Here is a 15,395-nt window from a genome sequence, read left to right as displayed (position 1 = left end):
TCAATATTCAATTATTGGTATTCTTATTCACACTCGTTCATTATTAGTTTGACAAGTGAATCAAACATTTTCCTCAAAATACAAATTGATGAGAAAGGAAATAAAATGACGATGATTACAAGGATCTAGGAGGTTTCTCAAGCAATGCAGAGAGAAACACTTGATCCTTAGACTTGGGAGCAATAACCCACCTATGTTTTCTATACCTAAACTGCAAGAACATATACATGTAATCATCCAAATCCTTCCTCTCACAAAAAAACCGGTCGATCCACAACAACCCACCCGGCCTCAGAATCCGGTCCCAATCGAACAATATGAAATCGAGCAACTGCAGGTCGATCCACCCGTCCATGAACCCGGTCGAGTGAATTATATCCATCGTGTTATCGAAAAACGGCAACCGTTGATTCAACGTCACGTACAAAGGGATCAACCCCCTCAGAGCGATCATCTCGTTGAAGGGGGCCCCTAGGTTCAATGCCGTGGAGACGATAGTCACGTTCTGCTCCCTCATCCGCGCAGCGAACGTGCCCGTCCCCACGCCAAAATCGAGCCCGATCCGGATCTCCCCGGGCTTCAGCCCGAGGACATCCGCGATTAGGAAATCCACGGGCAATGACGAGTTGACCACCCACTTGAGTTTCTCCTTTTCCATCTCGAAGCACCCGGTGCACTTCGAGTAGCCTCTCTTAGGGTTCTTACTAGAGAGGCACTCGAAGTTCCGGCATTGGTAGTTGCTCCACCTCACATTGCGCCCCTCTGGCATGCGCCAAAGGGACACGTTGATGGGGTGGGGCCTTAAGTAGAGCTTTGAGGCTCTACTTAAGCACCTCCTCCGTGGCAGTGGGTCACAGCCACGGAGCATGAGCTTCTGGCCGTGGGGCCAGTCGTCCTTGCAGTAGGACCCGACGTCGTAGTCCATGTACTCCTCCACCTCCTCCTTGAGAAGCGCGCACGCGTGGCCGATCGTGTTGTGCACGCTCTCGGTGCCGTAGATGTTCACCTTCCCGACCCGGTTCGGCTTGGGGGTGATGTACTTCCGCATCTCCTCGACCACGAAGGCGTTGATCAATGGATCCTCCTTGAGCGTGGAGTTCTCGACCCGCGGCAGCCGGATCTGCCGCAGGGCGATGTGGGCGCGGTAGAGCGGCCGGATCACCTCCTCCTCCAGAAATCTCTTGTGGTCGAGTTTTGAGATGTTGGTGTTTTGCAGTTGATCGGCGCCGATTTTGTCCATGTTTTGCACCGTGGATTCGAGCTTCTCCTGCAGGTTTTCCAATTTGTCGAGAACTTGGGTGACTCTGGCGGCCAGCGCGGCCATGTCGACGGCGTCGTAGGCGGGGGAGGAGGCGTGGAAATGGCGGCAGATGTCGTCGTTTTGCAGGAAGAAACCGGCGGTGTAGAATCTGGAGAGAGTGGAGATGCTGACGATTATGACCAGACCTCCCAACACAATCTGAATCCATCCCATTATTCTGCCTAACCTACATTTGGGAAAGCATGATTTCGCCATGCTTCTCCCCCAAATCAAAAAACCTAGATTTAGAGAAGAAACTAAAATCAGTTGGATAACTGATTAATTTGGGGATCTACCAATGGAATGAATTTCGTCAGTTTTGGTAGCTTTAGGAAAGTGTAATGTGAAAAAGGTTGAAAATAGCGCATGGTAAGTGGCTTTAGAGCTGGAAATCCGTAAACTGTAAGGCTAAGAACATGGAAATCTGGGTATTAATCTCGTTGAAGAAACCAATAACAAAAAAGAAGAAGAAAAAGCTCGAAATCAGACAAGTTGAGAGTATAATTTATTGACTAGTGCAGCTTCACATGCATTTTCCTTGCACAACAAACCGTGTTTGATGGCAATTGACAATTGTTTACAATATCTATTAAATATACAAAAGCCCAATTATTTTTCCTTTTCACACCAAAAATAAATAAATCAATGCTAAATTCTGGTATGTTAGGTTCTTGGGTGAATTAAGAAAAATGTATTCCCAACGTCTAATTTTGAATTTCAAGTAAAGGAACTTTATTACATTTTGGGCAGAAAAGGTTAAACAAACTTTTTGGTATTATTTCAAATAAATCGTTCGAGATATTTTTGTTAAAGTTGGCAAATAAAAGAAACTGTGGTATTATGCGAGTCATTTTGGAGTAAAGAAGTAAGTAGAAAGAGAATAATATGGTTTGCATAAGTGAGGTGAGGGAGAGAAATATGAACCACCAGAAATGGATCACAAAATCCAGCACGCCCATGGATTCAATCAACTCCAGATTCGAAATCACAAACTCATAACTGAAAAACGAGAATGATAGGCGCGCAATATACCTTTCAATCGCGCACTTTCAGCCGGATTTGCATGACGCAATCTTCCGATGACGACGGACTGGCGCCGGCGGACCAGTTCAGGCCGCTTCAGTCCGTCTTCCGGCGCCGCCTCCTCACGGGAGTCGGCGCCGCTTCTCTGCTCGCCGTCGGCGCGAATTTCGGCGGAGTGACGAGCTTCCTCTTGGGCTTCACGCCGGGGGCTGCTCGGAGCCTCAGGCTCGACGCCCTCTACCCCGTCGGCGGCTACAGCCGATACATAGATACCGATGAAGGATTTGGTCAGTAAGTGCTGCTGCTCCACTTTCATCTCTGTGTTACATTTTGTCGCGATCAAAACCTAGATTTGTTTGTAGAGACGCAATTCAATTCCTAGTTGCGTGTTCTGAAATTAGGGATTTAAATTGGTGTGACAGAATTTGTGTATCCGGAGAGGTGGTTGGGGGATCAGACATTGTTGTATAGAGCAGCTGGAAAGGCGGAAAGGTCGCTGGATCCTCCTCCCTTGAGCGGCGGCGGTGCGCGGCGGCGCAATGTGAATGAGCCTGTGGTGGCGTTTGGGCCGCCGGGATCAACCGGAGAGCTCAATGTCAGCGTTATTGTGTCGCCTGTCCCCATTGATTTCTCGTAAGCATATTCCGTTCCCTTATCACCTTCACCAAATTATGATAAATGGAATTAGAATCGGATCAAAATGCAGTGTGTTTTCTTATCATTCTTGGATGCTTTCAGTAAAATAACTTTGTAATTTATGGTTAAAGTGAGAGTAGCAAATAGAGATAGACGACAGAAGCCATTGATGAATGGAAGAGCTTAGAAATTTGATCCTATTTAGAGGTGGCCATTACATTTACAAGAGAAGATGATTTGTTCAACTTCCATCTCTATTGATTGCTTTGACAGGATTGAGGCATTTGGAGGAGCTAACGACGTGGGAGAAGCGTTCATCCGAAGCATCACAAGATCAGGCAAAGCTGCAGACTTGAAGGGGACATTGACAGGAACCAGTTTGAGAGAGGATGCAGAGAGAAATGTCAAGTATTATGAGCTTGAGTTCGGGGTTGAAAGCTCGATTTTCAGGCGCCATAATCTCGCCGTCTGCTGTGCTAGGAAGGGAAGATTGTTTACTTTGAATGCGCAGGCGCCGGAATCTGCTTGGCCTCACTTTAAATCACAGCTTCATACAATTGCTGCCTCTTTTAACGTAGTCTGATCTTTGAGTTATTAAGACTTGAGAGAGACTATGCTTTTTTTTCATTTTCTTTTACTTAAAAGTGTGTAATACTGTTATGTTTGTTAAATGAGAATCAAATTATAATGTGCTGTTGAGGAATGAAACGCCTCTTCACTTATCAATTAAAACCTTTTATAAAAGGCGACCTCCTGATTTAATAGGGTAATTAAGATACCAAACAAATTTAATTTGATTTAATGTGGTCCTTCATTTTGTTCTAGAAAAATGTGAAATGAAGACATATCATTCACTCATCATAGTTAAACGAGATTATGAATATACGTGAAGAAAAAATTGAGTATATCCGCACTCAAAAATGGTTAATTACTAGTACAACTTATTACGATTTCATATTATTGCTAGAAACCTATATTGCAATCTCATTTGACTTGACTAAAAACTGAGATTAGATAGAAACAGGAACATGACATCAATATATATTCCAAAATTTCAATCGCACGCATGACCGTCGTGAACTGTGATAATGGCATAATAATATTTAAAACATTCAAAAATTAAATACCTACTGAATCGAATGATTTTTTTTTTTTGCTATTATCATAAAAGAAACTGAGTTCAAATATGGAGATTCATAGTTGACTACAGATTTTGATTACAAAATCAAACTGAAACTAAACCGAGATAAAGTCGAAGGCAGATATTATGAGAGAATAAAACCAGTTATAAGTTTCAAAAAACAAAACAAAAAATGATACTCCCAGTGATCATAAATATCTATATTTTCACTCATATAATCCATTTCTAGGTATACATAAGTTGAACAGAAGAATCACACTATCAAGCAAAATATGGCACTGACAACCTCCTAAGCCTACTCACCTCAACGTTCCGACATGCATGCATTTTCTTCTGTGGCTGAGAGTCCTGATACGATCTTATTTGCCCCCAAATCAAAATGGACTATGAGACTTGTAATTTAAGAAAACTGAAAGAATTGAGTCTGTATGAAAATTAAGATCGAGATCATGCACCACCATTTTCGTTTGGTGGAGAACCAGCAAGCCAACCCCATACGCCGCCAGAACCCTGCCTCTGTCTCGCATCTAGCGCAGCTTGTTCTGAAGCAGCCTTTTGCCGCTGGAGGATTTCGAGTTCCTTTTGTAAGGTCTCCATTGTCTGTAGCTTCTGTCTTAGCTCCGCAACATCAACCTGTTAGTCCAAGCAATTAGCATACAAGTTATATTGGGCAGACAGGGAAAAGTGCAACCGGGGTAATTCTCAAGCTTCATTGCAAAACTAACAAATTAACGAGTGTCATGGAATTTTCTTTCATTTTTTTTAACAAAAAGATGTGTAGTTAGCACTTAAAAAATTCATACTATGTTAGGAGAAGACCTATCTCAGAAGTGCATATATGTTAGTTCATTTCAATAAGACATGAACCCGAGATCAAATCTGACGAATGAAGATATTAAGGAACTTCCATATAACAAATGTGATGAGAAAATGGAGGGATAATATTATCCCTCCTTGGAGTGAAATTGATGAATGACAAAGGGTGAAATTCCTTTGTAGAAATGAGGGAAAAGAAAGTAGGAATTTAAAGGGAGCATTTTTTGTTTATCCCTCTTCTTCCTATGATAAGTTTACAACCAAAGAGAAACACACCCTCATAGATAGTTTACTTTTCATTTACCACAAAATCAGCATCAATTGTATGATACAGACCTCAAGTTTGAAGCATCTTGATTGTTCAGCTAAAAGCTGCCCTCGAACTGATTGGAGTTCCTGCAAAATCATATAGCCGTTTCACCAAACATTAGATATTACTCAAGTAAAGTTAAAACTGACCCCAATTATAAGATATTTCTGCACATGTCCATAAGGGGGATAACAGTCATGATGTGCAAGAAGTGGTTTCCTAGTTTGTGCCTTTGATTTCAGAATCAAGTATAATCCACTCTTGAGTAGCTAGAGAAAAATATCTAGCTAGATCAATAACTTTCTCAAAATGGTCCTGATTTAATTCAAGAGTCCGCATGTGACTTCTTCCGCAGTTCATTTCCATCAAATCAACAGATACAAGTTCTATACCTCAAACGCAGTACTTAAAACACCAGTCATTATATTGCTCTTGGGTAAGGATAATTAATGAGCGATGGTATGACAACCCTTTTGGCCATTTATTGAATGTCTATGTCGCAGGACTCTTTCAAAAAGAAAGAGAGCTCTTAGAATCAGCTTTTCATACTCTATACCCAAGATGGGACATACCGGGAGCTTTATGATTTTTAAGAGTGGTAAGTAGAGGATTGTAAAATCAGAATAAAATGCAAACCTAATTTGCTAAAGGGAAGGTGGTAGAGCACATATTCCAGACTTAAGCTATGCATAATTATCTTTTTCTTCCAGCATAATCATAGAGCTCTGTATGTTTGTGTAAAATTGGAGCACATATCGATCAAATTGAATCATCTATATGTTTGTGTAAAATTGGAGCAACTGCAATCAGGTGAAATACTTGATAGAATAATACAAAATAGTAGAAGAATTACCTTGTACATGTCTGTCGTCAGATTTTCTGCTTCTGTTAATTCTTGCTTTAGATTGAGTGTCTGCATTTTCTCCTTACTAAGCAACAAGTCTAGTTCTTCTTTCTCTGCCCTGAGGGCTGCTAAAAGACGATCATTTGTCTCTTCAATTTTGGTAGTCTGGGTGAAACATAGCAATACAATACAGAAATTCTTCAATCTTCAGGAAGAGTGATTGTGCATCCATAAACATATGAATAGATTTTTAATGGTTTTAACAATTTTAGCAAGTAATCTGCATTCATGAAAAAAATACAGCAAGATGAATAATTGTCCCATGGATCAACCATTCTTTTGATATCATTTTCAGTCATCCTGCTCGCAGTAAGCAGAAGACTTTTATACTAAAGCCATGTCGCAATTATCTCTACATAATGTTCTATGGTTAATGCACCCAAAGTAAAATAGCCATTAAGATTCTATAAAATTGAGTTTTATGTATAAGAAGTTTGTGAAAATCCCATAAGAACCTAAAAAAGACATGTTCATCGGTCAGTTCCTGTTTCAAGAGTCAATAGGATCTACTTGTTTACAAGTCAGGACTACCATGGTTACTAGGACACTGACAATGGTGAAAGCGACAATGCTTACCTTTGGTTCGGCATCATTATTGTCCATAACAATTTCCCTTATTTTTCCTTCTTGGCCAGTTTCAAAATCCGACCCTACATCTCTAGCATTTGTAAAGTTTTGAACAGCTGATACACTATCAGGTACTGGTGTCTCCATCATCTTTGATTGCAGCGTTGATTTATGACTTGGTTTGAGTACATGGACCTGAAGGTATATAATTGGATCACAGTGAGGGACTGATTATAAAACTACTTCATGTTCAGAAAGGAAGGAAAGCAGAAAACAGTTGTTCAAACCTCATTATTGTACCTCCCATTGTACCCTCCAAATGAAACTAGGATGTCTTCACCACCGTAGGAACTAAGGACCAAACTTGAACCCTGTAAACAGTGTTTATTACTGGATTAATTGCAATTGTCAGAAATAATCGAACAAATTTTGTTTTTTGCACCTGAAAAGTTTATTTTATGCAATGTATTATAATGCTCATTCCATGTAAGCACCAAACAACAAAAATTATCTTCAAGTGTTCCTAACATGAAGTTATGGTAGAAGTTGACATCCCCACAAACTATTAGAGAGTTGCAATTTGTTCCACAGGCATCATAAACATGAGAGTATTTTGTTTCCTGCTTTTTTTTTATAGAGATATAAGGTCAAAAACTTTGCTGTAAGCCTATAACTACATGTGCCTCTTTCTTAACTGATCCATCCTAACAGATGAGCATTTGTGTTCCAAGTGAATGAGGCATCATCTCGAAGATAGCCTTGTAAGGTTTCCACTAGCATATGAGAAATTATAAGGTAGAGCATTCTTCAATACCTCACTTGCAAGAGGAACACGTCCTTGGACAGTAGTAACAACTGACCAGACCAATGTGGCCATGTTAAGACAAAGAGTCTCAGAGACTCCTGCACGCATAAATAAGAAATGAGAAAGCTTCCTTAACAGTGATGCATGACAGTATCCCAATCTCTCCAAAATTGGAGTCATCACTGGGGAGGAGCAAAGCATATCAGATTTTTTTTGCACAAGATGAAAATCCATGTAAGGAAAGATACTTCACACTTTGGACAAGTTTAGAAGAAAACGATAAATTCAAACAAATGAATATCTCATTATCAAGGTTGTGAATCACACACAACTAAGAATCATGATCCATCAGGGAAATAATATGTGAAATGTGATATTGAAGTAATGAACATTTTTAACAAGATAGCTGTCTGAGAGCATCAAAAAGTCATACTCCCTCCGCCCCATTTGACTTGGCCTCCCTCCACGCCATTTGACTTGCCCTATATTCTTTTTCAGGTTGTCCCATTTGACTTGGTCTGTTTCCTTTTGGGGTAATCACTTTACACTACATTAAATATGGGCCCACACACCTTTACACTACAATCTTACCCTCCTAGATAACCGCACCAAAAAGAAATAGGCCAAGTGAAGTGGGACGGAGAGAGTAATAACTAGAGAACTTGTGCCCCATAGGCAAAAAAAGGTGTACGAACAAGATAACTCACTTAGAGCATCACAAAATCATAATAAGTGAACAACTTGTGGCCCATAGACAAAAAGCGTGTACCCAAAATGGGGGGAAATTGAAATCACTGTAGAGAAGAAAAAGGGGTTCAGAAGAAAGAAAATATTGCCTTGGTCAGAAAAGCTATAGGTATAAAACTGTAATAGGAAAAATTATGTTTAGCTTTATGATTCTATATAACATGCTTTTGATGCTAGAAGCAATTCTATACAGCACCCCATACAGTCACTTTAATATTCATTTTCTGACCATCCCTTCTGATTACTCAATTATAGTATGATACTGAAAGCAATGAAATCAAAATAATGCTGATATATTTCAGCCAGATCAGTTCAAATATATTTAAGAACCACCAACTAGTCAATTTAAATGAAAAGTCATCACATGTCTCCATGTGATTGGTTACTGCATTCTCCAATCTCCATGAATTACGACTTCCGCATTTAATGAAATATGAATGTACACTAGATGATAAACCCATGAACGAACGCAAATATTCAACAACAATCATCCATCCTATTAACAACATAATTAAATTATTCATCCCATCCATACCACTCTTATTGTCCCCTCCACCAACAATGAACCAACTCTCTCCAAGTGTGACACCTGCATGGCCAGCACGAGGGCTAGGTATCTCACCCTGTTGTGTAGGTCTCGACCATTCCATCTATAGCATCATATTCCAAATAAAAAGACATTAGTGGCAATTTGTGATAGTAAGTGCTTTGGAACTCCAGAACCAAAGAGATATAAATCAAGTAATCTATCTCACAGTTTGAAGATTGAGAACGTGCAAATCATTAAAGCAAGTTGCATGCGAGCCCCCACCAAAGATAAGAAGGTAGCGATCTGCATGCACAGCAGCAGCATGATCAGACCTTGGAGAAGGCGAAACCCCCCTACAAAAATGGTGGCCAGTAAGGGCCAAAAAGGGATGAGTACACATAAAAACTCCGAAATCTAGCAACAATTGAGAATAATGAGGCTTTGAATAAATAAGCTGTACTGTTAAAAGCAAACCCAACACAGCATCCAAAAAAGCCGTTCTAAAACTGGCAGGCATGCATAGTGCTCATGAAGAAGACTTGAAGAACTGTCAAAAGATTTGCAGGAACTAGAAGTGCATGCTTTTCTTAAAGGGATATTCTATAACAGCCTAAAATTCTACTTGACCAAATGAGAAGTACATATCAAGATGCTAATCTGTTAAGGTGCAATTTTCTTCATAATGGAAACAACCACATAGTGACTAGTAATCTATCATATGGAAAATAAGCAGGTCATTTCTCAAATACCAGTTCAGAATATAAATGTAAACCAACGATACCAATCTGAGGAATCTCATGTCTGAAGTTATCGCAGATAAGAAATCTTACACTGTCTCCATTTCATCCCAGGTCATAGTTTCTAAGTCTAGAATGTGCAGATCATTCAAAAGAGATCTGTTTGCATCCTGCCCACCAAATATGACTAAAGTCATTCCCACAAGGGTCACTGACTGCCCTCCACGAGACACCTACAAAGCACAGACAAAAATTTAAAAAAAAAAAAAAAATCAGAACTATAGCTATTAATTTCTAACCATCCCCTCTATTCTTTCAAACGAGGTTGTGAAAATTACAAGCACTTGCATGATAACTTAACGACAGAGCATAGGATTCACATTTGAATATTGAAAATAAATTTGTAACTTTAAAAGCAATTACCTTGCAACAGAAAGGTATTGGTTAATCATAAAAAAGGAGATGAAATTCCCAGAAGCCGTATAAAGAAAGTTGGAAAAACAAAAACAGGAGCTCAAGAACAATGATATGTTTAAAGCATTATTTAATGAAAAGATCATCTAGGCATCAAGGATATATACCGGAGGCTTTCCATAAGTCTTCAAGGTGGACCATGTACAAGTTTGCAGATCGAAAACCTTTACTGTCATAAAAAGTTAATAAGGCATTGAGTGGCATAAATAATCTGAAACTGAAGTCAGGAAGTCAAATTTAGTTGGAAAAACCCACCAAGGTAGTAATATAGAGAAAAAGGAGAGAGTTAACGTTTAGGCAAATACATTGCATTGAATATTTAAAAAAGAACTTCATAATTAATTGACTTGGCCGTAAACTATTTCTTAAATGACAAACATCAAAGGCAAGAACAGTTGACGATGGATGTTCTAAGTCTAATACTCTTGAGTAAAACAATAGAATCTTTGAGATAAAAGAACTGAATCAATCTCTCTTCAGGATGTGCCAACAAAATGAAACAGGTAAAAGAATTTTTTCCAAAATTTTTCAAATTGTCTACAATATGAAACAGGACAAAATTACACAGGTTAGCATGCAGCTCAATACCTTGTAAGGTTTCAGAAAGATCCTTGGTATGTCCAGCTACTGAAAGAAGCTTCCCATCCCATGGAATCTAAAAAGAGAATACACGCACATCATATTCAACTATCTTCAGACTGTTGATAACTAATTTATGTTATGACAGATTTTCATATGGCAGGTAAACCATTAGTTCCGTTCCTAACCAATGAATGGCCAGCGCATGGAATTGTCGTGCCCCCTGTCCCTGCTTGAACTTCAACTCTGGACCATGTCCAGCTTCTCATATTTAAAACCTAATTCCGAGAGTAAGAGGGTTTACAAAAAGTCAGGTCTTCAGCAAGCTCAACAAAAGAGAGCAGAAACTATATATTGCTATTATTGCTGGATTGGAAATAACTAATAAGACAGAATTCCAAGAAAGTCTAAATGAGAATACAAGACAACAGATACAACATATAAAGAATTTAAGGAACCACTAGAATTTTTCTTTATTTTGGCCTTTCCATGTATCAGAGAACTAGAGATAACAGCTATATGAAACTTTATGTGTTAACTTACTCTATAAGCCATAACCCATAATACAAAGATACATGAATTATAACATACAGGTACAAACATCAGTATTGCAGTACCTGGAGATCACTTAGGTAGCGACCATTGTGGTTTCCACCAAATACATACATCTTATCATCGATGACCGCTGCCCCATGCTGCGAATCCATCAAACCATATTAACTTCTAAAGTAGTAAGTGAGTATACTACACATATAAAACAAATAATGAAATAAATGCAAAGAAAGTGATACAAATTGAATTCCAATACCTCATATCGGGATTTTGGACGTGTGCCAGATATTGGAGGTGATACCCACTGGTCATAAACACTAACAGCTCCAAGTCCGTCGGACACAACATCTTTATCCTGGGTTTCTGAAAGACTACCATTTTCTGTAGGAATAGTCTTTGACTCTACAATGCCATTTCCATTATCAGATGCTGCCACAACTTCTGGCTTACGCTGAGCCACCAGAATGAACAAATGAAAATTCAGGGTAAGAATTTAGATTACAGAAGCCATGACAGCATGTAAAAAGTTTAACAAAGATATTAGATATGCACTCTTCATGTGCATACTACACATTAAGCATTTGTTAATCTCTGTTTTCATCCATACAAGAAAAGAAACACAAGAATGGCTGGAGTAAGATCAACGTGGAGTGTCCAAGAGAAGGGAACATGACTATGAAAAATTAAAGAAAGCCAATAAAACAAGAATGTAAAATTATCTGTAACATGACAAAATAAAACAACAGATCAAAAACCAGAACTTGTAACAAAGAGAGCACAAGATACAAACATATCAAAAGCTATGCTTTCAGGAAACAACAGTTAAGAAAATAGGCGAGAATGAGCACAGAAACTTAATTAGAATATCACACAGTAAGATTCTTTCCCTGAATTTTCATCTTAAGTAGGTGATAGCAACACAATCTAAAGTTAACTGCAAGATGATACTTCAAAATGGAATAGATATGCCACAAGCAAAGCAGAAATTCAGCAAATGTCAATTTCCTATAAGAGAATTGTATAACATCAGATTTAAAGGCTTGTCACAACATAAACAAACATATAACCTTTTCAAGTTACAAATGCTCCAAGAATATTTCTGGCAACCATACCAAGAAAATATAAATTAACAATTAGTTGGAAAGGAAGAAACAAAAGACAAATTACAGAGGTGGCAAAAAATGTAGATACTCACATTCATTTCCACATCAATAACAGGCTCAGCAACAAAGTCTGCTACCCTAGAATACCACCCTGGGTCTTCTTCCTGTTTAGAGGTTGGTAAATTTTAATACTCTAGATAGTTTACATATGAGATTTAGTAGATTAAGTTTATATTGAACCTCCAGTATTTTGACGAAGAGGCGCATAGCCTCTGTGGAAGCCATGTTTCCAAGCCCATTCCAGCTACAGAAACAAGAAATCAATGTTACACATTTTTTGGAGATAACTAGTAACAAACACATTATATAATTTCAGACAAGATATTCCTAACTGATTCAACATGAAAATATATTGCAATATGATTATATCTAGAACTAGTTTGAACATTCATATGCAGAAAAAATAGTAATTATTGATGTATGTGTGTAGAATCGAGCTTAGATAAACTGTTGATTCCAGAAACAGTGAGATGCCTTGAACAGGGACCAGGTCAGAGCTTGAAGTTTCAGTCACCCGTGTGCCAAACTAGGCCACTCGAACCCATCCGATACATCGAATAGTTATGTTCCAAGAGAAGTAAACTTAACTAAGGCAAGACTTTGCCGCCTCCAAGTTTCAAGCAAAACTGTAGACCAATTCTCATATTAATGAAGTCTGAGACTTAATGCTATGGTCACAATTACACTAAGCTCCAGTTGATCTGGAATTCAACATGGGCATAAAAAAAAAAAAACAATTTCCTAGAAGTTTTGTCCTGGTGCTTATTTTAAGACAGCTATATGCTTGAACATCATGAAAAAGAAAAGAAAGAAATAGTATAACTATAACCTCAAGCGAACTACTACTATTCATAATACATAATAAAGTTAGGTACATATCTTCCTCTATAATTAATCAGGTGAAACTTTTTGCCACTCCAATTTAAACAGCTTAAGTAATTAAAATTCACATCAGGAATATTCACCCCTGTAACCCTTCCTCTCTTCTTCAAAAGAAAATAAGCAAGTATGAGGATTAGAGGATAGATTAACTGGTTTCACTTAATTTGATAGATTCTCTTGATCTGATCCTTAGAGATCTCATTTTCCAGTCAGTCATGGAAGAAAATATAACTTTTAGTGTTTAAAATCGGCATATTTTCCTGGTTATCTATCATCTCACTTGTTGACAAGTGAAATGAAACCTATTTCACCATATAGTAGATGTACACAATAACAGACAAATTTAACATACCATCAGTTCACAGACTCATTGCTATTTCTGCTCAACTCTGTCTACACTATTTTAGTCCTCGGTATATACAGAAAAATGAGCACGAAGTCATTTTAAAACAATACTGCCATAATTGGAGAATCCAATAGAGCCCAAGATTGTAATTTAGTAAAACATGGTTTTAGAAGCATATAGTCAACAATTATAGCGTCCAATCAAACAAACCTTGTCCATTTGCTATGCTCAATGGGATTCCAAGCTCTAGGTTTAGGAGTGTTGCAAGGCCCTACAGTTGCCTGAGATCATAAAATGACAGTATTTAACAACCAACAGTCAGCAAAGGATCAAGTGTTTACAAACTTCAAACAATAAAATGCAATTTACCATCTTATTAACAAGTCTTTAGGTGAATAAGAAGTTAAAACTTGAAAGGGTAGCCATGCTAAAGACAAGGATTTTTCACCATTTAAGTTTACAAGTTCACACATCTCTTGCAATGATTTGTAATTACAAAAATTTAATTCAATGTCACATTTGTCCAATGCTTCCTAAAGGGAAATACCTATGCACACAAAAATAAATGCAAAACATGAAGTCACGTTTCTTATAAGAAAAAATGTTCCAAGTACAGATCTACACAAGCAACAAGGTAAACAAAATATCAGAATAACTAGATACTCAATACATTTAGAAACAGTTGTTCCCAATTGAAATTATTAACCCAGCTGAGAAAACCACTTCGCTGCAACTAACAAGCACAAAAGTGAACATAAGAAATTGAATGTAACTTAGTTTCCATGGAGCAGCAAAAAAACAGCAATTCAACAACTGATTCTGTAACCGATGAGATTAGAGATGAAAACCAGTCTTATAAACTAATTTTGGGTCAAATGAGCCAAGATTTGACTAGATCCAACATTTTACACACTCTCCATGTAAAACCACATGCAATATTGACCAAGAAACAAGCATGAATTGGAGGAGACGCATTGATAAAGCCAATTGCATGAGCTACAAGAACATTCTCAAGAATGCTGAACTAGAGAAAAATGTGAAGTCTATTTCAATTTGCACAAAAAATTTCAGATATTGAAACAATAACGTAAATATATAGATCTAAATCTATGAGTATACACGACGATGGCATGTTCTTTAGTTTTCCATGAATCGTATATAAGTTAAGATGCTAAAACAATAAAAAAGCTCACTGCGGAGGTGGATAAAGCAAACTGAATAACAAGCCATGCGCGGTGATTGGCTGAAATGTGAAAATACAGCGGATATAACCAAGAACTAATTGGTCAGGTATCCAATTTGGGGGGTCATAATTTTCGCAGAAAAACTGCTAACAGATCAGACATAATAACTCCTAACACTCAAAAATCTGCAATTCAGCATGAAATCGTACAGATTTGGGGACAATTTACCACGAAACCATCCAGAATTGCAAATGCAACCATCAACACGAGTGGATCAGGGGAAATTGCATCAATTAACCGAACAAAAAGTGGAAAATGCGGAAGTGCGACTAAGAAGAGACCGAATTAGGCGAAGCTTAAAACCTGCTGATAGAGCGCGTAGAGAAGCAATGCTGCATCATTCGAGAACTTTGAGGCGACGCCTTTAGCAGCGGAGGTAGGAGATCCGCCAAAGCCGACGTAGGAGGCCGCCGCGTAGAAGCGCTCCGGATAAGCGAGGCTAGAGCCTCCTCTGGCCATCGCCGCCACCGCCGTCATTTGAGAATTCTCCGATCAGAATCCGAAATCTCAGATCGGTGAGAATCGCGAATGGTGGAAGCGTCAGTAAATATGTAGAAATTTAGCACAGGGGTTCTTGAACTAAATATTTGGTGCTGTGTATTTCGCGAACTTTTCGAGCTAATGGCTTCCGGGGGTCTAA

General features: G+C 38.4%; 3 protein-coding genes across 4 annotated transcripts; 1 reads left to right on the top strand and 2 right to left on the bottom strand.

The window, feature by feature from the left end:
• Nucleotides 1-1,906, bottom strand: LOC130996932 (probable methyltransferase At1g29790). The gene has a single exon (XM_057922209.1). It carries the CDS (start codon nucleotides 1,514-1,516, stop codon nucleotides 116-118), a length of 1,401 nt encoding a protein of 466 aa, XP_057778192.1. The 5' UTR covers nucleotides 1,517-1,906; the 3' UTR covers nucleotides 1-115.
• A 161-nt stretch (nucleotides 1,907-2,067) lies between these two features.
• On the top strand, nucleotides 2,068-3,667 carry LOC130996948 (psbP domain-containing protein 7, chloroplastic). 2 transcript variants are annotated; one of them, XM_057922235.1, is made up of 3 exons: nucleotides 2,068-2,614; nucleotides 2,746-2,956; nucleotides 3,233-3,667. In XM_057922235.1, the coding sequence occupies exons 1-3, from the start codon at nucleotides 2,599-2,601 to the stop codon at nucleotides 3,540-3,542; spliced, it is 537 nt and encodes a 178-aa protein (XP_057778218.1). In that variant the 5' UTR covers nucleotides 2,068-2,598; the 3' UTR covers nucleotides 3,543-3,667. The 2 variants fall into 2 exon arrangements, with proteins under 2 accessions (XP_057778218.1, XP_057778217.1); XM_057922234.1 differs by having other exon boundaries at nucleotides 2,121-2,610.
• Nucleotides 3,668-4,206: 539 nt separating this feature from the next.
• On the bottom strand, nucleotides 4,207-15,395 carry LOC130996925 (acyl-CoA-binding domain-containing protein 4). The gene is made up of 18 exons (XM_057922201.1): nucleotides 15,059-15,395; nucleotides 13,722-13,792; nucleotides 12,464-12,527; nucleotides 12,316-12,387; nucleotides 11,377-11,571; nucleotides 11,186-11,263; nucleotides 10,757-10,846; nucleotides 10,578-10,644; nucleotides 10,097-10,158; nucleotides 9,609-9,748; nucleotides 9,005-9,131; nucleotides 8,785-8,899; nucleotides 7,512-7,600; nucleotides 6,985-7,068; nucleotides 6,707-6,892; nucleotides 6,080-6,235; nucleotides 5,253-5,312; nucleotides 4,207-4,733 (listed from the first exon to the last, which is right to left on the bottom strand). The coding sequence occupies exons 1-18, from the start codon at nucleotides 15,230-15,232 to the stop codon at nucleotides 4,548-4,550; spliced, it is 2,016 nt and encodes a 671-aa protein (XP_057778184.1). The 5' UTR covers nucleotides 15,233-15,395; the 3' UTR covers nucleotides 4,207-4,547.

The sequence above is a fragment of the Salvia miltiorrhiza genome, chromosome 8 (assembly GCF_028751815.1).
Source record: "Salvia miltiorrhiza cultivar Shanhuang (shh) chromosome 8, IMPLAD_Smil_shh, whole genome shotgun sequence".
NCBI lineage: Eukaryota > Viridiplantae > Streptophyta > Magnoliopsida > Lamiales > Lamiaceae > Salvia > Salvia miltiorrhiza.
This window is presented reverse-complemented; position numbering and strand designations above follow the sequence as displayed.